General features: G+C 35.0%; 1 protein-coding gene across 2 annotated transcripts; it reads left to right on the plus strand.

The window, feature by feature from the left end:
• The first annotated feature begins 241 nt into the window (after positions 1 to 241).
• On the plus strand, positions 242 to 23878 carry LOC132724553 (uncharacterized). Of its 2 annotated transcripts, none has more exons than XM_060709434.1 (4): positions 242 to 373; positions 19552 to 20112; positions 20919 to 21004; positions 21532 to 23878. In XM_060709434.1, the coding sequence occupies exons 2-4, from the start codon at positions 19557 to 19559 to the stop codon at positions 22030 to 22032; spliced, it is 1143 nt and encodes a 380-aa protein (XP_060565417.1). In that variant the 5' UTR covers positions 242 to 373; positions 19552 to 19556; the 3' UTR covers positions 22033 to 23878. The 2 variants fall into 2 exon arrangements, with proteins under 2 accessions (XP_060565417.1, XP_060565416.1); XM_060709433.1 differs by lacking the exon at positions 242 to 373 and adding an exon at positions 511 to 784.
• Positions 23879 to 24183: the final 305 nt, after the last annotated feature.

Genomic DNA, 24183 nt, shown 5'->3' on the forward strand with positions numbered 1-24183 from the left:
AAGCATTTTTTATAAAGATATTACCGAATTTAACATTTCATGTAAATAAAGGGAGGTAATTAGAAATTTATTTTCTATAAAGTTAAATTTTTCAATAAGAAAATAATGCAAATATTTTAATGATTACATATAATGTGCACAGATATTTGCAGTACATATTTTACATAATTATTCTTCGATGTTTGAAAATTGTTTTATAAGCATAATTAGATTTATATATACATATGTAAAAATTCACTTAAGTGTGGTAACAACCTCAATTACAACATACAGTACAGGATCTTTAAGCATAAACTACAGGAGGAATTACTACGATTCTATCTGTAACCTCGAACATTCGACCTTCAAGAGCTACATTATAGGACATGGAAAGGTAAAAAGATTACATTTGTATATAAACTCACTACATTTGTTAAATTTATTTTCCCAAACATTTAATTCTTGAAAATGACCACTGTACGATTTATACGGGGCATAGCCTAGACAGGCAGTCGAGCCATATTTATTTCCATATACATGTACATTAAAGAGTACACCACACAAATCATCGTCTAGCACATTTAATTATATAGGATATTAATAGGATAGTGTTGTAAGTATTTGCACTATGCTTTGATATATTGTACTATTTTGTGTATTGGAAAATTGACAATTCCTCTCTAGAAGCGAGATACTGACCCAGAATAAAAAATATCTACATGTCTGCTAAAATATAGGTTACTGAAACCGAAAGAGGAAGGTTATTATCACTCGGATTATTCATATTAGGGACGCCGTGTTAGAGGTAATGATAAATTAGATATCAATTTATATGTAAACAGATAAAAATATGTAGAATCTTTAGTTATGTGATAACCGACAGTATATTATACATGTATATTATGAAAGTTTTATCAAGTACGGAAGTTCTAAACTAAACTGATCATATTATGCTAGAATTAAATGGTACGTATTAGAAATATAAATAATTGCTTATTTGCAAAGAAAGCAACCTATTTTGGGATAAAATCAACAAATAACAAAAGAAATACAAAAATTATCGGATCAAAATGAGGATCAATTTTAGGATCAAGATCAAAATTTGGATCAACTGTAAAATGCCTATATCTTGTAAAAATAAAAATAAATTTATTCTAAAATTCATAAACATGCTGTTTCAAGTCCAGTTTTATAAGTTAATACTGAATATATAATCTATGAGGATAAATACTGGAGAATATTTGAGTTTTTTAATTTGATCCTGATCTTGATCCTGATCCTTAAATCTTTGTGAACACGGGGCCTGTTGTCAATGTCTTTAAAGGGTTTGACTGTCTGTCAAAGTACTTCTTTTGTACATTATGTTCTTGTTGAAGTTTCATTCGTACATCTTTTATGTCAATTTTCTGTGGCATAAGTAAAACTGTTGCTCACTGTTTATAGGCAAAACTGTCTGTAGTCGTCTGCTCATTAATAGTTGTGATCGAGATTTACCACATTTCAAGGGGATTGTTCTGTATTCTAAAATACTTATGTAAAGGTCTGTTTAACTGTCTTTGGCTTCTCTAAATAGCCGTTTTATTGTTTGGACTATTTTCTCTACAAGTCCATTACTTTGACTGTAAAGTGGACTGCTTGTCACATGACTACTATTCCAGTCACTTTCAAATGACTTAAATTTAAACGTTTCACTTACATAATAAGGAGCATTGTCTGATATTTCTAATTATAGAAACACTTTTGCTGTAAGTCAGTAAGTCAACTTCTACTGAGATAGTCAACAGTGACTAAATAGTCATCATTTTCCCATGTGAACACGTCTGTGCCCACTACCTGCCATGGTCTATTGGGGATAGGGTGACTTTTTAAAGGCTTTTTAGTGTTTGAATTTCTGTGTTTCAAACAAATATCACATTTCAGTACATAGTCGGCAATGTCTTAACTCATTTTGGGCCAAAACATTATATCACGGGCTCGTTGTAAGAATTTATTTACGCCCATATTGCCTACATGAACAGCCTTTATCTTTTTCTGCCTAAGTGAAAGAGGTATGAGTAATTTTTGACCTCTGATAATAAGGTCTTTTCCCACGGACAATTCATCTCTGTGATTCCAGAAATCTACGATTTTGGCGGGACAATTTGCTCTAGATTCTGGCCAACCACTTAAAATTGTATCTGTTAGCAACTGACATTGTGAATCATTGCTAACTGCTTGTTTGATCTGTTCTAATTTTTGGTCGCTCACAGCTAAGCTTCATAGCACTGTGTGAATATGTAGGTCAAGATCTGCTGATAATTCAGGAAATGTTACTGACAAAGATTTTCGAGACAAGAGGTCTCCTACAGGGATATCTTTGCCTGGGACATGGACAATATTCAAATCATATTTCTGCAACTGTAACAACATTCGTTGTAACCTTGGACTTGCATTGCATAATGATTTTTTCCAAATAGATGAGATAGGCTTGTGATCAGATTCTACGGTAATTAATTTACAATTACCGTTAATATACTGATAAAAGCGCTTTTTCAGGAGAAATGACTGCCTTGATGTTATTTGATCTAAGGAAAGATTGAGTAATAAATACTAGAACCGATTTCCAAGATATGGGGGCTGGGCAGCACCGTCTGACATAAAATTGAAATATTCTCAGTTGGAAAACTAGCATGTAATTGTTTACTATTTTTTAGGTATTTTTATCTTTTTCTATCTCAAATCAATATATGCATTTAAACAACAAACTCTGATTATTATTTACACCCAAAACAAAGAACTCTGATCATTATTTACACCCAAATCAAACACACATCATTTATCAGCCACTTACTAGTATACGAAATATCTTTTCACGTATACGTCTTTTATATGAAACAATACTAGACACCTGGCGAGCCCAAACTCTAAACAAATCATGACCAAACAAAGCGATAAATTCACCACAAAATGAAGAACACAGAAATAACTATTTTTTACAAATCTAAGATACACTATAAAAATCTGGAAACAAAGTGATCCCTCGGAAGCATTAATCACAACAAAATTACATAAGAATTGCAGACTCGGTTTGATTGAGTCTGTACATGAGGGATACTGAATAAGTGTAACATCCCTCACGCCCCCTAGCACCGGCTAAACCACAAACATTCAACCAACAATATTCACTTCACAAAATCTAATCAGCATCACAAAAACAACTTAAACTAAAGCACCCAATATTTACATATATTCTCAAAACAATGCATCAACTAATATAATCTTGACAAGATAAAATCAACCAATTTCAACGAACATATCTTATCAAACAGATATAACTCAACAACCACAACAACTAATTACAACCAATAAAACCTGATCAATTAAGATCACCACAATTATATTCAACCAACTTCAACAAATCAACAAAATTCCCTTCAATATGATAAACAAGATCATCAAGAAAACAACAAATTCTCTTCTCAACCAAAAAAAATAAACGCTACACACTGTCAGCGTGTCTCTCCTAAACTGATGTAAAATCTCTCTGAAAACACGCATATTTACTATTGTACCGATTTGACATTTTAACATGTACACAGAGTTTAATATACGCATAGCAATAGTTTACATTGAAATATGATACACTTTAGTGTATCGTATCGCTGTAGAAAAACATTAACTCTTTGTAAAAAAATATCTACAGTGAATCTGTATGATTATTCTGACAGCCCCCTTTTCAAGAAAACACTCCCGTGTTTTCAAACAATTTGAATAATCTACAGTATAATTTCCCATTTCAGGTATCGAATCTACTTAGGTAATTTGCACACACGTTGTCCTTTCCTTTCACAGATACTATTCTAAACTAATAGTTCTGTAGAAATAATGCCCATCTCATTATTCGGCCACTTTCAACTTTACATTTCTGAATATACGTTAAAGGAGCATGGTCTGTATGTAGCTAAAATTCTTTCCCGTACAAATATTTGTTGAATTTCTTTATTCCAAATACCATTGCAAGACATTCCCTTTCGATAACCGAGTAGTTTCTTTCTCTATTCAACAATTTCTTACTCGCGTAAGCTATTGGAAGCAGACCATCGTCAAACTGTTGAAGAAGTGCAACCCCTACTCCTGTGTCTGAAGCATCACATTGCAAAACAATGACTTTGAAAAGTCTGGAAATCGTAGTATTGGTGATCGTGTCAATACTTGCTTCAATGTCGTAAAGGCCTTTTCATGTTCCGGTTTCCATATGATTATATTTGGCTGTCCTTTCTTCGTAAGATCTGTTAAGGGTGAAGCAATTTCTGCAAATGAAGCAATGAATTTTCTGTAGTATCCAGCTAGACCAAGAAATGATCTCAGTTACTTCTTTGACTCTGGTCGCATAGCTTCTCTTATATGATCAATTTGTTATCTTCCATTTGCATTTGTCCTTTGCCAACAACATGTCCGGTAAATGGTATACTTTCAAATCCAATCATACATTTAGAAGGTTTAACTGTGATCTTTGCTTCTTGTATTCTTTCGAACAACTGTCTCAACGTCTTCATATGTCTCTCCCATGTAACCGTATGTCCAAGCACATCGTCAACATAGTTATCAGTATCATTCAATTCGGAAAGCAACTGCCGCATCATTCTATTAAATGTTGCACCAGAATTGACCATTCCAAATGGCATCTTTCTGAATTGGTAACTACCTTCTGTTGAAGAAAATGCTGTTAGATGTCTTGATTTTGCTTCAATTGGTATTTGCCAAAAAGCTTTGGTCAAATCAATTTTTGTGAAGAACTTATCTTCTTTTAGTTTCGCCATCACATCCTCAACATTACCCATTGGTTCTGTATCAAACTTTGTTGCAGAGTTGAGTCGCCTGAAGTCAATACAAAAGCGGTTTGTATTATCCTTTTTCTTCAACAAATCAATTGGAGAATTATAATCAGAATTTGCTGGTTCAATGATACCACATTCAAGCATTTTCTTAGTTTCATCCTCTACCGCTGTCCTTTTTGCATATGGTTTCGTATATTCTCTAACACGAATTGGCGTTTTGTCAGTCAACTCAGTCTTGTGAAATTCAAGATCTGTAGTTGCAGGAACGTCAGAAAAAATATCCTCAAATTCTTGAAGCAACGGATTTATTTCTGATTTTTGTTCATTAACATTTACATCTCTGTACGTCTCTTTACTCTGTGTGTCTACAAGTTCTAAAAGTTTTTCATCATCAACTACCCCAGTATCATAGGCATTTCCTAAAAGTAACCTTTATTAATAAAGGTATCGATTTCATCGATTTACCAAGTATTTTTCGTGATAAACGTGTCACTAATTCAGTTCCTTTATACTTCAAAAACTCCGAGATACCAATTATTTGCTATAAATATAAGAAACCTGTTAGAAATATCATATTTAATTACAACAAAGTGGTTTCTGACTTGGATATTCAGTCTAATACTCCAACTACTTGAGACTGCAATACTTCTAAATTCTGTAATTCAGATTTTGGCCATATAATCACTGGTAATTTTGATATAATTGCAGACAAAAGAATTCGTAACTTATTCTTGAAAGGACCTAAATACAGAATTCCTTCTGAGATTGATTTTAATGCTTGTCGTGGTCAGATTGCTGAATCTATAGAGGATTTTTCGGTCAAATGGTGTCGCCGTGAAAATGCGGATAGTAATGCTCTAGTTACATGGAAACGTAACATCTTTAAAATTATTGATTCACGTATTAATTTTTATCGTGGAAATGAACATCTTTTGCCACCTAAACCAAGACTTACTTTAAGACATCTGAAAAAAGATATTCTAGCTTTTCATTCAAAATTTGTTTTGGTGCCAGCGGACAAGGCGGCTAATAATATTATAATTGTTTGACGAATCCATTACATTAACGTTTTGCATAAGGAACTAAATAGCACTAATGCGTATTCTAAAACCTCTGCCTCCGAAAAAGACATTGTAAACAATCATTTTACTAATATTTCTAATCTTAAAGTCCAAATTAATGAAAAAGAACTCAAACTTCCTATTATGTATTGGATTCCTAAATTACATAAAAAACCTTACAAAGCCAGATTTATTGCTAATTCTACATCTTGCACTACAAGTAAACTTTCTATTTTATTGACGTCTTGTTTGACTGCCATTAAAACACATGTAATTAGATATTGTGATAAAGTCTATGAAAACACAGGCAAACATCTCTTTTGGTCAATTAAAAATTCTGGTGAAATCTTGGATAAATTCAAAATTAATAACTTTCAAGCTTCAACTGTCAGTACATACGATTTTTCTACACTTTATACAACTTTGCCACATAAATTAATCAATGATAAACTAATTTCCCTAATTCAGAAAACTTTTGCACGGGAAAAAGTTACCTTTCTAGCATGTAATTCTAACAAAGCTTTTTTTACTAACGGTATTGTTAAACATTATACTATGTGGACCTGTGACGAGGTTTGTAGAGCACTCTCTTTTCTTTTAGACAACATTTATGTCAGGTTTGGTAATACCCTATTTAAACAGATCATAGGAATTCCTATGGGTACTAATTGTGCACCCCTGGTCGCCGATTTGTTTTTGTACTGCTATGAAAGAGACTTTATGTTGAGTCTCTCTGAAGAGAAACAACAAGATGTTATAGTCGCATTTAATAATACTTCCAGATACCTTGATGATATTTTTAATTTAGATAATCCTTATTTTGATCAAATGGTGTCTGACATTTATCCGCATGAACTACAACTTAACAAAACGAACTCTTGAAATTTTAGTACATCATTTTTGGATCTTCATATTACTATCAACAACAATTCTATTCACACGAAAATTTATGATAAAAGAGATGACTTTGACTTTTGTATAGTTAATTATCCACATTTGGATGGAGACGTACCCCATGCAACATCCTACGGGATTTATGTTTCTCAGTTAATTAGATTCGCTAGAGCTTGTAACAACGTAAAGGATTTCAACGAGCGGAATATTTTTATTACCAGCAAGCTTCTAAAACAGGGCTACCGCTATCATAAATTACGGAAATATTTTACTAAATTTTACAATCGTAATTTTGATTTAATTTCTAAATTCAATAGTGATTTAAAAACTCTTCTGCGACAAGGGATTAGCCAGCCTGGTTTTTATGGCGATGTGGTTTACAAACTTCGTAAGATTTTGGGTCATGGTAATTTTTCTGCTGTTTTTGCTAAAATCATTAAACGTTTTATTAAAAGAGGTTATGACCCTACTATTTTAAGACATACTGCATGTTTAGTGTTCAACCCTTTTACAGTTGGACACTACGCTTTCCTCTTTTGATTGCATCTGACGGACCAAGTGGGAGACTCTATGATGGATAGTTCGTAAAGCCCTTTGGGACTGAATTGTCTTAATGTTTGTCTTCTGTCTTGCTTCGTCGGGCCCTTGTAGGTGATTTTCTTGTTGCTCTGTCTTCCTTTAGGACATTGAGTACTTTTGTTATGGTCATTGGGTTTACTTTTATATGTTTCTACATGATCATTTTAGTGTTTTACTTATTTAACCTTTTGTAACCATGACAACTGTTAGAATTTCACTTGGCGGGGATTCATTTTATTTACACTGTCTCGTTTATAGGAACATGGTGGGGCTAAGAGCGAGGTTTGGTGCACCATTAACCGGTTTAAACTCCCCAGCAGTCATTATTATGCTGCTGACCGTTCCAAGGCGGCGCCCCACTGTGTTCCTCAGATGTATGTCTATGTTGTTTCATACTGTTTTGGTGACACTTTTGCTTGTGTCCCTTGTTGTTTTCTCGTCTACGGTAAGTATCTTCCCCATTGCCTCTAGTTTTTATTTCTTTGATTAACCCCCCCCCCCCTTCCCGCCGTCTCCTATCCCCTTCCCCTTTGTGGGCCTATTATTATTTTCTTTGAATTCCTAATCAGTTACAAATTATTTATCATTTAATGATTAACGTGTCGTTGCCCTGTCCTTTTTATGTTTGAGGTCCGCCTGGGCTCCTTGCCATTGGTTCTTGTTGCTGGGTCATGGGGGGGTTGCGTTCATTGAACGCCGCCTTTCCTTGTTGATCTTGTTTTTCATATTCTATTACAGCTACACTCAATTTTACAATTTTATCTTCTCGTTCTTCATATTTCTTCAGAAGATTAATGTAGTACATCCCTATTCTATCACCTACTTTGACTTTGTAGTCAAACTTGTTAACTGCTTCACTTACAACAAATGGACCTTTCCATTGTAACATCAGTTTATTGTGTGTTGAAGGCAGGAGCAATAAAACTTTGTCTCCTTTCTTAAGACTTTTTGGTCGTGTTTTCTTATCATAATGATGTTTATACTCTTCTTGTGAGTTGCTGAGATTCTCTCTAGCAATCTTGCATCTTTGTTCTAATCTATTTCTCAAATCTAGGACGTACTCATACGTATTACGTGTCTCTGGTACTTCTGTCTTTGTCCATAATTCTTTTAGTGCTTGCATTGGACCTCTAACAGTTCTGCCATATAGAAGCTCCAATGGTGAGAACCCTGTACTTGACTGAGGGACTTCTCTGCATGCAAAGAGAACCACAGACAAATGTCTGTCCCAATCCTTAGGTCTTTCTTGGTACATTTTCTTCAACATGCTTTTTAAAATACCATTCATTCTCTCACAAAGACTATTGCATTTTTGATTGTAAGGGGTAGTAAACAACTGTTTTAGTGATATAAGTCTACACACTTCTTCCATAAGTTGTGACGTGAACTGACTACCCCTATCACTAAGTATTTCCGATGGGAAACCTACTCTTGCAAAAATATCTAACAATGCTTCGGCTATATTTTTAGTCTCAATTCTTGGTAGAGCAACAGCTTCTGGGTAACGTGTAGCATAATCAACAATAGTTAATATGTACTTATTTCCCTTTTCCGATACAGGCGTTATTGGCCCTATCAAATCAACCGCAATTCTCTGGAACGGAGTGTCAATAATAGGCATTTTACCTAAAGGAGCTTTCTGAAGTCTACCCCTGTGCACCGTCTTCTGACAAATGTCACAGGAACGACAAAATCTAGTTATATCACTAGAAATACATGGCCAGTGAAAACTAGACTGCATCCTTTCTAAAGTCTTGCGTACAGACAAATGCCAACCCACTATAGATTCAAGAGCTTATGACATAACTCTTTTTTGATATTTATATGTCTTGTTTCAGACTTCAAATCACCTTTCACCGTCTCAAATATTCTATACAACACCTTCTTTTCTACTTCATATCTAAATTTGTTACCACTTTTTGTTTCATTGATCTTATATTCCCTAGCATACTGCCACAAAAGCTGTAACGTATTGTCATTTAATTGTTCCTTCTTAAGAACATCTACCGTAATTTCGTTATCTTCGACCTTTGGTACTTTAAGAGGTTTCATTGCTATCTTCTCTTTTTCAGCATGTGCTCTAGTAACAACAGCAGCTATGTTTGTTACTTCTCGGCTAACCCACTTCTCAATTGGTTTATCAAATACACCCTGAATATTGCCAAAGACTAAGTCACAAATTGCTGACTCTAAAACCATAGCTTTTATTTCACCCTTATAATAAGGCGTATCAATGTCTATTTTTGCCATAGGTACCAACCTGGCCCGACCATCTATTGCTATCATGACACAATTATTATTCAGCATTTGATCTTCTTCCACCAAATTCTTTCTAACTACTGCTAACTCAGAACTAGTGTCTCTTAGAACTTTTACCTCTTGGTTACCAACATATCCTAGTTTGAGATCCAATTGACGTTCACCTTCTAATGATTCAATTGTGCAGCTACTTGTAATGACAGGCACATAATTACCATTGGCTCATTTAAGTTTCCCCTCTTCAATACAACCATCATAAGAACTTGTTGGAGAAATTGACATACATAACCCCGATACTTTCTTATCATCTGATCTACCATCACGTCTATTTTCTCCAGGCCTACTACGCCAGTTCCTTGGTGAAGAATCCCGATTTGTTTTAAAGTTATTTCTATTTTGCTCTCCATATGACATTGCAGCAGCCCCATATCTTTTCTTAGTCTGATCTCGACAATCTCTGGCCACATGACCCTGTCTATTACATACGAAGCATGTAACTTTTCTATTTTCTCTGTGATAGTGCTGTGTTGGTTTCGATAGATTACCTTGATTAATGCGTATTAGTGATCTGTATTTATCTATTTCATGATCACATCCGTGTTATTTGTGCCGTGTGGCGGCTGTAAAAAGTCTCCCCGTACATTTAATCAATGATGTTATATTTTAGATCCTTGAAGATCGTTCAGCACGACATTATTGTTGTGCTTGTGGTATTTTTAGTTCCAACTTTTCGGCATTTTCTATATGGGTGGTTCCAATATTCCTACTTGAATAATGTTGAATCACCCTTAGGATATGTTGCCTGCTTTTTAAATTTGTCTTTTGACGTCTTATCTGTGATACGCAGGCTTCATAACCTCTGATCCCCTTTCAAAATTCCATTTTATTTAGTTCTGCCCATTGTTTACTCGTTTTGGACACACGCTTTTTATTACTTGGGGACCATACGCCGCTTTTCATGGAATGGCACGGAAGTGTCACATTGAAGGTTCCATGATAACCGCCGTATGAACACATCTGCGGATGTTTCTAAACTCAAAATTTTACTATTTCACGTTTAAATGTTGAATTCTGCTTAAGCCGGTGCTAGGGGGCGTGGACGGTAACTTGCACTTTCCAGTACCGTCCATGAACAGGCTCAATCAAACCGAGCCTGCAACATTTTCAATTTTGCCGTGTTGGGCTTTCTTTAGGGATTCTGTATTTATCTATTTCATGATCACATCCGTGTTATTTGTGCCGTGTGGCGGCTGTAAAAAGTCTCCCCGTACATTTAATCAATGATGTTATATTTTAGATCCTTGAAGATCGTTCAGCACGACATTATTGTTGTGCTTGTGGTATTTTTAGTTTCAACTTTTCGGCATTTTCTATATGGGTGGTTCCAATATTCCTACTTGAATAATGTTGAATCACCCTTAGGATATGTTGCCTGCTTTTTAAATTTGTCTTTTGACGTCTTATCTGTGATACGCAGGCTTCATAACCTCTGATCCCCTTTCAAAATTCCATTTTATTTAGTTCTGCCAATTGTTTACTCGTTTAGGACACACGCTTTTTATTACTTGGGGACCATACGCCGCTTTTCATGGAATGGCACGGAAGTGTCACATTGAAGGTTCCATGATAACCGCCGTATGAACACATCTGCGGATGTTTCTAAACTCAAAATTTTACTATTTCACGTTTAAATGTTGAATTCTGCTTAAGCCGGTGCTAGGGGGCGTGGACGGTAACTTGCACTTTCCAGTACCGTCCATGAACAGGCTCAATCAAACCGAGCCTGCAACATTTTCAATTTTGCCGTGTTGGGCTTTCTTTAGGGATTCTGTATTTATCTATTTCTATTATTTGAAAAACTGGCAACTTTTGAGCTTTTGCTATTTGTAATCGTACCGCCATGAGCCTGTAAGTATTGTGTAGCCAAAGAGATGACATCTCTACGATCCTTTGGCTTTCGTTCCTTAAGAAAAAGAGCTAGCTCCGTTGAACAAACTTTGACATATTGCTCTCTTATAATAAGATCTTTCAATTTATCTAATGTATCCGCAGCATCGGCCATTTCTGTCCATCTACTAAATTACCTATCTAAGCGAGCCATAAATTGGTTTACAGTCTCCCCTTGTTCCGGCTTACTCTCTCTTAATTTATTTTTGAAACCGTCTTCTGTTAATTGGTATCTTTTCAAAAATGCTGTTTTTAATTCTTGATAGTCTGATGCTTGCTCAGGAGGCATACTAGTGTAAACTTCAAGACCTTTCCCCGTTAATAACGAACTTAAGCTAATTGCCCATGTATCTTCTTTCCATCCTTGACTCATAGATAATCTTTCAAAACGCTCTATATAATCATCTATGTTATCTTTTGACGCTTCAAATTTAGGCAATCTTGGCCTCAAACCGGTGCTAGGTGAGGTATCAAGGCGATCCCCAGCCTCGATTTTTAACTTCATCAATTCTTTTTCTTACTCTTTCATTTTCATCTCTACTTCAGCATGAAATAAACGTTTCTTTTCTTCACGTTTGGCTTCTTTTTCTAGACGCTCGGCCTTAAAACGCCGTTTATCTTCTTCATGTCTAATATTTCTCTCTTCTCTATCAAGATATTCTGATTCTTTCTTTTGAACATAATCACGTAAATCCCCGTCCTTCAACCCAAGCCTCTCTCCCAATGATACCCATTTCTCATAATCCATAGTTGCTTAATAATGGATTACTATTCAATAAAATAATCAACTTCTACGAAACCCATTAAGTAAACACTTATCACTCAACAAAATGGTGTACCTCTGTAGTATCGACAATAATTTTTCCAAATCTAGCACCTACCGGGCACCGGCAATGAACTTGTAATAACAGTAACAACCAGGACACCGATGTAAACTTAAATTTGTCTTTTGACGTCTTATCTGTGATATGCAGGCTTCATAACCTCTGATCCCCTTCCAAAATTCCATTTTATTTAGTTCCGCCCATTGTTTTCTCGTTTAGGGTACACGCTTTTTATTACTTGGGGACCATACGCCGCTTTTCATGGAATGGCACGGAAGTGCCACATTGAAGGTTCCATGATAACCGCCGTATGAACACATCTGCGGATGTTTCTAAATTCAAAATTTTACTATTTCATGTTTAAATGTTGAATTCTGCTTAAGCCGGTGCTAGGGGGCGTGGACGGTAACTTGCACTTTCCAGTACCGTCCATGAACAGGCTCAATCAAACCGAGCCTGCAACATTTTCAATTTTGTCGTGTTGGGCTTTCTTTAGGGATTCTGTATTTATCTATTTTATGATCACATCCGTGTTATTTGTGCCGTGTGGCGGCTGTAAAAAGTCTCCCCGTACATTTAATCAATGATGTTATATTTTCGATCCTTGAAGATCGTTCAGCACGACATTATTGTTGTGCTTGTGGTATTTTTAGTTTCAACTTTTCGGCATTTTCTAGTTGGGTGGTTCCAATATTCCTACTTGAATAATGTTGAATCACCCTTAGGATATGTTGCCTGCTTTTTAAATTTGTCTTTTGACGTCTTATCTGTGATATGCAGGCTTCATAACCTCTGATCCCCTTCCAAAATTCCATTTTATTTAGTTCCGCCCATTGTTTTCTCGTTTAGGGCACACGCTTTTTATTACTTGGGGACCATACGCCGCTTTTCATGGAATGACACGGAAGTGCCACATTGAAGGTTCCATGATAACCGCCGTATGAACACATCTGCGGATGTTTCTAAATTCAAAATTTTACTATTTCATGTTTAAATGTTGAATTCTGCTTAAGCCGGTGCTAGGGGGCGTGGACGGTAACTTGCACTTTCCAGTACCGTCCATGAACAGGCTCAATCAAACCGAGCCTGCAACATTTTCAATTTTGTCGTGTTGGGCTTTCTTTAGGGATTCTGTATTTATCTATTTTATGACAACAACCAACTGAGCATCGGCGGAAAAAACTATCTATTCAACTATAACATACACTTTTACGAATAATCACCCACTGGACACCGGTTATAAACTTTTATCAATTACCGATGTTTACCTTCAACAAATTATAAGTTATATCTTTATCATTGATATAAACTTATTAACACAATGGTTCAAACTATCACAACAATGTCTCCCCAAAACCACTTAAATCTATCACCATATAAACAGTATTCAACAAAGGGTGCTATCCTGCTAAATGCATTTAATTCTTCAGTTTACATAAACTTTAAACACAGTCCGTCACCGTTTCTCTTCATATAAACCTCTATTTAAACTGTGTACAGAGAGTTTACTTGTATAAAACTACACACAGTTTACCGATTTTCGCCTAACGGATTTTACCCTGCTCTATTTTACCAACAGATTGAAAATGGTCTAAGGTTAACAAAAATTTTATCAAAGTTTAACAAACAAAATTTTGCCAGGAAAGATACCAACTTAAAGAGAATATCCCGGACGAGCCCCCAAATTGTCTGGAGAAATGACTGCCTTGATGTTATTTAATCTAAGGAAATATTTAGTAATAAATACTAGAACCGATTTCCAAGATATGGGGGCTGGGCAGCACCGCCTGACATAAAATTGAAATATTCTCAGGTGGAAAACTAGCATGTAATTGTTTAGTTTACACTATTTTTTTAGGTACTTGTTATCTTTTTCTATCTCAAATCAATATATGCATTTAAACAACAAACTCTGATTATTATTTACACCCAAAACAAACACACATCATTTATCAGCCACTTATACGAAATATCTTTTCACGTATACGTCTTTTATACGAAATAATACTAGACACCTGGCGAGCCCAAGCTCTAAACAACTTATGACCAAACAAAACAATAAAATCACCACAAAATGAAGAACACAGAAATGACTATTTTTTACAACTCTAAGATACACTATAAACCACAAACATTCAACCAACAATATTCACTTCACAAAATCTAATCAGCATCAGAAAACAACTTAAACTAAAGCACCCAATATTTACATATATTCTCAAAACAAAGCATCAACTAATATAATCTTGACCAGACAAAATCAACCAATTTCAACGAAGTATATCTTATCAAACAGATATAACTCAACAACCAAAACAACTAATTACAACCAATAAACCCTGATCAATTAAGATCACCACAATTATATTCAACCAACTTCAACAAATCAACAAAACTCCCTTCAAAACAACAAATTCTCTTCTCAACAAAAAAAAAATAAACGCTACACACTATCAGCGTGTCTCTCCTAAACTGATGTAAAATCTCTCTGAAAACAAGCATATTTACTGTTGTACCGATTTGACATTTTAACATGTATACAGAGTTTAATATACGCATAGCAATAGTTTACATTGAAATAAGATACACTTCAGTGTATCGTATTGCTGTAGATAAAACATTAACTCTTTGTAAAACATATCTTCAGTGAAACGCTTTCATGAAAAAACTATACTTAACATTTCTTTCTCTCTCAATTTGGACATAGTTTATTTCAGTTTTTGTCAGGGTTTTTGAAGCATAGATTATGGGCTATCCGTCCTGGAATAAAACGTTTGTAGCCCATCCGTCGAAGCGTCACATTGTAAAGTAATTGGCTTCGTATGATCAAAGTATGCAAGAACTGGGGCAGATGACAGAATAGTTTTGACTTCCTGAAATGCCTTATTTTGTACATCTTTCCAGTCAAATTCTACATCTTTCTTAAATAATGCACGCATAGGGGCTGAGACCGTAGCTAATTTTGATGAAAATTTTGACAAGTATGTGCATATTCCTAAGAAGGTTTGGAGCTCAGCCTTATTTTTGGGCGGTTGCATTTCAGTGATAGCACTGATCTTTTGAGGATCGGGCTTCACACAAGTTTAAGAAAGAATATGACCAAAATCGGACACTTGTGTAACTCCAATTACATATTTGTCAGGATTCAATTTAACACCACATGTCTGTGCACGCTGTAAAACCTGTCTCAAATTTGAGTCATGTTCGTCCTTTGTCTGTCCATATACCAAAATGTCGTCAACGATTCCAGTCACGCCTGATAATCTTTCAAAGGCTTCATCAAATTTCTGTTTGAATATGTCCTGTGAACATACAAGTCCAAAGATTAATCGCTTAAAACGATACCTACGAAATGGTATGTTAAAGGTTGTGTAATATGATGAAGTTTCATCCAATTTCACGCTCCAATAATCACTCGTGGCGCCAAAGACTGAGAAGTACTTTTTTTTTGGATTTTTGACCTTGTCGATTATTTCGAGCTTTTCCATCCGATCAAGTTCCTCTCGTAGTTCGTCTTTTAATGCGATAGGGACCCGTCGAGGTGGGTTTACGACTGGTAAAGAGTCGGGCCTCAAATATAATTTTACTTCACCTGATATTAAACCAATGCCATCAAAAACAGGGTTAATTTCATTGAGTATAGAGGGCTGTCTCAGGAGATATTTCCTGGCTATCTAATGAGTAAACAATTTTGATTAAATTTAGGTCAGTGGATAGCTGGAGGGATAAAAGGGGTGAGGATGTAGTTTGTACATAAAATTTAATAGGCTTAGTGATTTGTTTACAGGTTAATTGTAACGTAATTGTACCTTTGACCTTAAGGTGATTGCCAGTGTGTGATGAAAGCTTTACCTTGAGGGTTCTAAGGGGTACTTAATACCAAGGTGCTTGAATTTTGATTCTGGCAAGATATTAACCTGACTACCTGTGTCAATTTTAAATAAGATGTGGGTACAGCTTAAAGTGGCAAATGCTTGATTTTTTTTAGATAAAGAGTTATTTACCTATTAACATAGAAATCAACATCGGAATTTTCGGAACTGTCATAATCCGTATTTGCCTGAATGTCATGCACTTTTTTGAACGGCATACACTCTTGAAATGGAGTCATATTTTCCCCTTTAGTTGGGCACTCTCTGTCATTATGTTCATAACCACATTTGTCACATTTTTTACCATTGACTGCCGACTTCTTTGGTTTTCCACTTCTAGACTGCTTCTGTCTACTTTTACCAACTTCTGCACGTGCGGCGGGTGCATGGTGTCTGTACTCACGTCTGTTTGTTACAGCATGTACGTCATCGTGGCTCATTTCCTTCATTTGCTCCCTGGAATATTCATAATTTTGACAATATCTAAAATTAAGTCCTTTCCTTGATTTATTAATTCCTCTCTAATTTTGTTCGAATTTGTCCCAAATACAATCCTGTCACGTAACATTTCATCTAAATTTGAAAAATCGCAATCTTAAGCTTTAAGTGTCAATCTTGTAACAAATGAGTCTATTGATTCGTCTTTTTGGATTTCGTTGAAGAACTGGTAACTGGTATCTGGCAAAAATTGGATTAAGAGTTGGTCTCAGATAGTTTCTAAATTTTTCATAGAATGTATCTGGCTTCTTTGCGTTTTCCTCCGTTATGTCTGTCCAAGAATGACGTATGTCACAGCCTTTATCACCAAGCCACAAAAGTAGGTTTGACACCTTTTCCTTTTCTGGTTTGTCTGCTAGAGGTCAACTAAATACTAAATTTGCATGTCGTACAAATTTTATTTTTAAAATGCCTCTGGTAAGTTGCTGTCGTCCCTTCTCATAGATGGCGGTACAACTCCTTTCATATTTTTTAGTTATTATCAATTAATTAGTCCATTATTAATTATCAATCATAATAAATATTGAATAGTATTAAATCCAATATATATTAAAACATAGTATTGTTTTTATGTCCAAATTAGTTCTGACACCATGTAATATTTGGTACTTTGAATAGACAATAGTCTATAATATTCTAATGACATCTAAGTCATTGTATAAACAACTAACACAAAGTGTGTCCAGACTGTCTAATTTACTAATTCCAAGAAAAGAAAAGTTTTTGGATTGTTAAAAGTAAAAATAAAAAGTGTTTAAAAAGGGATAAAGAGAAAGTGTTCTCATAATTTCATTGTGTTTAAGACATCAACAGGTTACAAGGTAGTCAATTTGTACTACAACCGCAATAATAAGTATATAAGTAATGTACTGTTTACTGTTATATCTGTAAATTTACTTAATTAAGGCGGGCTTTTACTCGATATATTGGTATAGATATATAGTCTTCAACTCTTAGCAGTAAATTACTATTTGTTTACATGTTTACTTTCTTAGCTAAGGTTAGACCGAAATACCGTATCCGTTCTGTGTATTCTTACTATTGTGTGAAAGGGCCGAAAAGATGTGCTTGCATTGTCTCCGTACAATTATCAAAATTTGATCATTTTATCCGAACATCGACTGGCCTTAACCAATCAAAATGAAAAACTTAATACCACGTGATAACAAAATGGACGGCAAAATACCTTTAAAAGGGGTGCCTACGGGGCACGCTTTCCGTGGCCGAGTGGTTAAGGCCGCTGACTTGAAATCACAGACCCTCACCACTGTATGTTCAATCCTCACTCGGGTCGAAATCTTTCATGTGAGGAAGCCATCCAGCTGGCTTACGGAAGGTCGGTGGTTCTCCCCAGGTGCCCGCTTGTGTCTGAAATAATGCCCGGAGGGGCACCTGGGGTTCTTCTCCACCAATAAAGCTGGGAAAAAAATCGACGAAAAATCTCGGCTGGACGCTCTAAAATGACCCGACTTGAGTGTACGGTCGCCCATATGGGGCTTTCCGGCGGCGACCTTAAATAAACGCATTAAAAACAAATCACGCTTTCCGCGTTCGGGCGTCCGTGGCCGAGTGGTTAAGGTCGTTGACTTCAAACCACCCGACAGGGACTTTGGATTCTTTCATGTGAGGAAACTATCCAGCTAGCTTACGGAACGTCGGTTGTTCTACCTGAAATAATGCACGGAAGGACACCCGAGGTCTTTCTCCACCAGTAAAGCTGGAACGTCGCCAAATGACATATACTGTGTCGGTGTGACGTAAAACCCAATCAAACAAAACACGCCTTCCGCCATGTTTTTGTCAGGTTACCTATATATAGAATAGAGAAAAACAGAATCCCTAAAGAAAGCCTAACACGGCAAAATTGTATATGTTGCAGGCTCAGTTTGATTGAGCCTGTTCATGGACGGTACTGGAAAGTGCAAGTTACCGTCCACGCCCCCTAGCACCGGCTTAAGCAGAATTCAACATTTAACACGAACTGGTATAATTTTTTTGAAACATCCGCAGATGTGTTCATATGACGGTTATCATGGAACCTTCAATGTGACACGTAAGTGCCATTCCATGAAAAGCGGCATATGGTCCCCAAGTAAAAAAATGCGTGTGCCCTAAACGAAAAAACAATGGGCGGAACTAAATAAAATGGAATTTTGAAAGGGGATCTGAGGTTATGAAGCCTGCATATCACAGATAAGACGTCAAAAGACAATTTAAAAAGCAGGCAACATATCCTAAGGGTGATTATACAGTATTCAAGTTAGGAATACTGGAACCAGCCAAGTTGAAAAAGGCCAAATAGAAGAAACTAAAAATACCACATAACATGTATACACAACAATTATGTCGTGCTGAACAATCTTCAAGGATCAAAAATATAACATCTTTGATTAAATGTAGGGGGAGACTTTTTACAGCCGCCACACGGCACAAGTAGCACTGATGTGACCATAAAATAGGGAAAAACAGAATCCCTATAGAAAGCCCAACACGGCAAAATTGAAAATGTTGCAAAATGTTGCTAATGTTTTAGAATTGAAATACTTTACTTTTGTTCGAAGCTCGAACAGTGTGTAGGCTCCAACTCATTAGACTTGTAAAAGAGACATCGATATAATTTTGGACGGGCGACGTCTTTTTCCAACAGTTTGATAGTATAAAAATTGAACTACTTTAAAAACTCAATTTGGTCGTATCACTGCATTTGTGGTACATTTAACGAATGAATTACAATTTACAGACTTTTAATATTCTTTGCTCTTAATAGATATCCACTTTTGTGAATGTTATTACAGTTCATCTTTGTGTTTCTATTTAACAGTACTAATGGCAGAGTTAACAGGGACACGTCATGATGAACAACGGTCAAGAGGATACGCTGTTATTATAAATAACCGCGACTTTAGATTGCATGACATTTACAGGAAAATTTTTCCAAAGAAGAATATACCAGACCCAACCCGTTATGGTGCTGGCATAGATGATTCGAACTTGCAATTTATCTTTGGCACGAAACTTAACTTTCAGTTCCTTGAAAACAGAACGTTTAAGAACGTCAACAAAAGCCCTTACAAGACGCATACTCAACCTTTTTGGATTCATGACACAAAACCAGAGGATAAAAAGGATTGTAAATGTATGAGTTGTAAAATTCAATCAATTGATCATTCTGATGCAGAATGTTTCGTTTTGGCAATAAGCACACATGGCGTGCAGGTGGATGGGAAACAGGAGATTTGTTTCTCGGATGATCTTTTTGCAAACAGAGTAACACTTTCAGACGTTATAAAAACACTGAACGACGACAACTGTAAAACACTGGTAGGGAAACCGAGAATAATTATACTTAGTATGTGTCGAAGTGATCCCGAAGTTCGTGAAGGTACATGTACATGATAATTTTTTAATAATTATATACCGTAGTCTAAATATAATATTCTGTTTTTTTATAAAGACTTAAATGCAGGACATGTAATATTTAAAACAAAATCATAACTTTTTTACAGATGCATATAACTCTCATCGTCGACACCTTACTAACATTTACGACGAATATAGCTCCCAAGAAAGGGAAGTTGTATGCGTCAAGCAGTCCCATTTTGACGGATAAATCTCTCCAAGTACATTGTATATGCATGCAATAAATATTTTGGCATATGATAATGTTTGTATTTCGTATATAACACGAAGATCAAGTTATTTAACAATGTATATGCATTAATTATCACCATTATCATCATCTTGAGCATTATCATAATCAGTACAACATTGTCGTCATTATTAACAAAATAATCATCATTGTAAGTACATTATCATTAAAATTATCAGTACATCATCATCATGCTGTCCAGAGAGCAATACCCGCCGAGCGATTAATGCGGCGTAACAATGCATTAAAGTAAGATAACATAAAGTTTCTTTGAATCCAGTATTGAAACGAATAGTTGTTATATGTCCTGATCGAGCTATGAGTTTTGAGCGTTAAGAATTGTATTCGTAAATAAGCAATAATTCAACTAAAAGATCGTTATAAATTCTAAATGCCGATATTTTCAAAGACTGTAATTTCGCATTGGTGTTAATTGTCATAAAGATGCATACCTTTTTTTTCTCATACATGCAATTAATGACAGTTTTTTTTAATAATCTTTACATTATTTTTTGTAATTTTTGTTGACATTATAACAGAGAAACAAGACAAGGTTTGGCATGACGCTGGTCATAACATTGGAGAGATAGGAGATGGAGAAGTCATGCAACAGTTTGAGAACTTGGTATGTGATTTTAATTATTTGAGCCACGTCATGACAAAACCATCATAATGGGTTTGCGACCAACATGGATCCAGACCAGACCAGCCTGCGCATCCGCCCAGTCTGATCAGGATCAATGCTGTTCGCTATCATTTTCTCTATTTATAGGGGTTGTAAGCGAACAGCAAACCCATTATGTTGGTTTTGTCATGGCTCGGCTCATTTATGTCTTACACACACCGACTAAATGTATTACACCTTTAGACTAATAGAGACAATAATTTTTATTGAATGTTCCCATGCGACCAGTACAGACTGAGATCATGGTATGCACTGTTTGCTATTCACACAGTATTTAATTATTCTAAAATGATCAAATGTGTTTTTTGTCCAGATTGAAAAATGGACACGTCCATTTAAGAAATTTAGCATAGTAAGGGTTAATTTTGTAAAAACATTATGTATTGTATTTTCGGAAGAAAATTATTGTAGTGTTGTCACTGCTTACTACAACTGTTATCAGTATGCATAATTTTATATATTTTCAGGGTATTCAATGTGGTGCCGGAGATCTTTCCTACCAAGAAGGCCAAAGCCAAAACCCTGATGATTTTCAAGAAATACATCCAAGCAAAGATTACAGAATAAAAAGCGTAAATAAAAACATAAAAGCCGACAATAAAGCGCCTGATGATGAATATTATTACGGTACCGAAGAAGCTTTGATGAACCTACCTCCTAACTTTTTAATTGTGTTTCCATCCGTCGCTGGAAAGAAGACATTTCATAATAAAACTTACGGATCTTGGTTGATAGACGAATTAGCAGAATCCGTCGAGGGTTTCGATTTCAGCAGGTCTCCTAACATGAACTTTCTTTCCGTTCTGACAGAAACAGCCGGTCGTGTTGCAAGAGATAGAGAGAGTGAAAAAGGCAAGAAAACAGCAGTTTGTATTGTGCATAGACTGCTAGAACCCATCATCTTTAAAGCTGTCTTAGATAAAGATGGAAATAAACCATCTGTGGTGGAAGATAAACCTGCTCTGTAATAACAGAAAAACTAAGTAAACCTTTCTATAAAGGCAGCCTATAACACTATAAGCAATGATGTTTTTTCTGTTAAAACTAATTCGTTATAAATTGATACCTGTTGTATTTTTCTCAAACATATGATAATACGAGAAGACATACCTTTATACATTTTAGATAATGTGTAATTCACGACTTTTATGTTTGTTAATCATGCCTATAAGATTTTTCATCCAACCAATTCAGTAATTCAGATAAACTTATTTTTTTTTTGGGCAATTCTTTTTTTTTCAATTGGCATTTTTAAGAAATCAATTTCATATAAATAATTTGGTAGAAAACACATTTAGCTAATTTTAATGTTGACCACAATAATCTATTGAAGTCAGATGTGTATGTGCTTTTATCAATCAAGTAATTAACAACCATAATACAATTTAACTAGAACTTTACTGATTACTGAGTGTCATTTGGATCTTCATAATTGCCCAATGACTTTCAATAGAAGATGCAGTTTAACGTTTAAAAATCTCAAGCCATTTTAAATGGCAGAAATCTTTATATAAAATCGTTTATAAACAAACGGTTTTATTGTAGCTCACCTAATACTCTCCAAGTCATTTTAAAACTATAAATGAAAGTAGATATAAAATCTAAAATACTGATATCACAAAGTTCATATTTGTATCTATTTTTGCTTTTGCTAAGGTAAAAACAACTGTTACATAAGAAGTCACTGGTTGCTATACAATGTTTCCCTTGGAAGTCAGTGTCTGCTGGTAAATACACTTGTTGCTATGGAAAGTTATTGTTTGCTATGGAAGTCACTGGTTGCTATGAAATTTACAGTTTGCTATGAAAAGACAAGGGCTGCTGTGAAGTTACTGATTTCTATGGAAACTAAGCTTTAGCTCTTGTAGATTTGAGAAAAGATTTTTAAAACGTTTTTACTATATACATATAAGGCAAATCTGTGTTATCCCAAGCCTCTATACTATAATAAAAGATGATGTATTTGTTTCTACTAAATAAATATAAGGAAAATCATTGATCCCCTGAGGCGGGGCTCATTGTTTATATTTTAAACAACTTTTGTGGAGGTCCGCTTGGCAATGTTTCATACCAAATATCTAAGCTGAAGCTTCTATATACTAGTACCTTAAACACGGGGGAGGAACTGTTACACTGAGGATGGAGTTCTTCGAGTTCTTTTGATAATTGTCAAGAGCCTTATTTAGCATCTCAAACTATATTTTTAAAGATGAAAATAACATTTTTTATACGAGTCAGTCTAATCAAATGTTTTCCAACGAAATCTGGAACGTTTTCCAGGAATTCCGAATCAGGCCAATGTCCATATATGCGTAAATAATTGGGAAATTTTACTCAAAATTTCCATATTTTAAACAAGAGGCGATGAAAAATGGACTTTTAAGTTTTATTGACGCATAATACAATATGCAAGGTAAGTTTAATCATCAAAGTTTAGTTTAGCACCTCAAACTCTCTTTTTACTTATGAAATTACAATTTTTGACGAGTGTTTCTTTGGTATATCCAAAGTTTTCCAAGAACGCCGTGACAGTTTTGACAGGTTATCAGAAGAACTCAATCATCCGTGCAACAGTTCCTCCCCTGTGTAAAAGAAGAGGTGAGAATCATTAACATGTTTTGTATTTTTTTGTAAAGTCGCTTGCTGTAAAGCAGATTTTTGACATCTAATTTTTGTTTATATAAATATTTACTTGATATAAAGTCTACATGATTTCAAAGATAATAATGAAACATCTTATTTATTTTCATGCCAAACTTTTACTTTATTTTATCAAAGGGAGGTAATTGAGCCATAGTTGAATGCTCTGTAATACATATACATTGTATGTATATAAGTCTTTGTAAAATGAGTGTCCCGAAGTAGATATTAACTTGTATCTAAACAATTATATTTTATGATGATATTTAGTCATTACAAGCATCTGCTACCAGAATTTAGCAGATTTACTGATTGGCAGAAAGAGCAAATATTGTATACATTACATAGCAGCAGAATTTTTAAATTCTAATAATTTGTTTATTTGTGGATTGATTCTTTAGATTATTATATCATTTTAAAGTCATTTAAATCAATATTTTGTAAATATAAGCGGATTTTCATTTTTTTTACTTTTTAAA

Source organism: Ruditapes philippinarum, unplaced genomic scaffold, assembly GCF_026571515.1.
Source record: "Ruditapes philippinarum isolate M1 unplaced genomic scaffold, ASM2657151v2 ctg257_1_1_1_1, whole genome shotgun sequence".
Classification (NCBI taxonomy): Eukaryota; Metazoa; Mollusca; class Bivalvia; order Venerida; family Veneridae; genus Ruditapes; species Ruditapes philippinarum.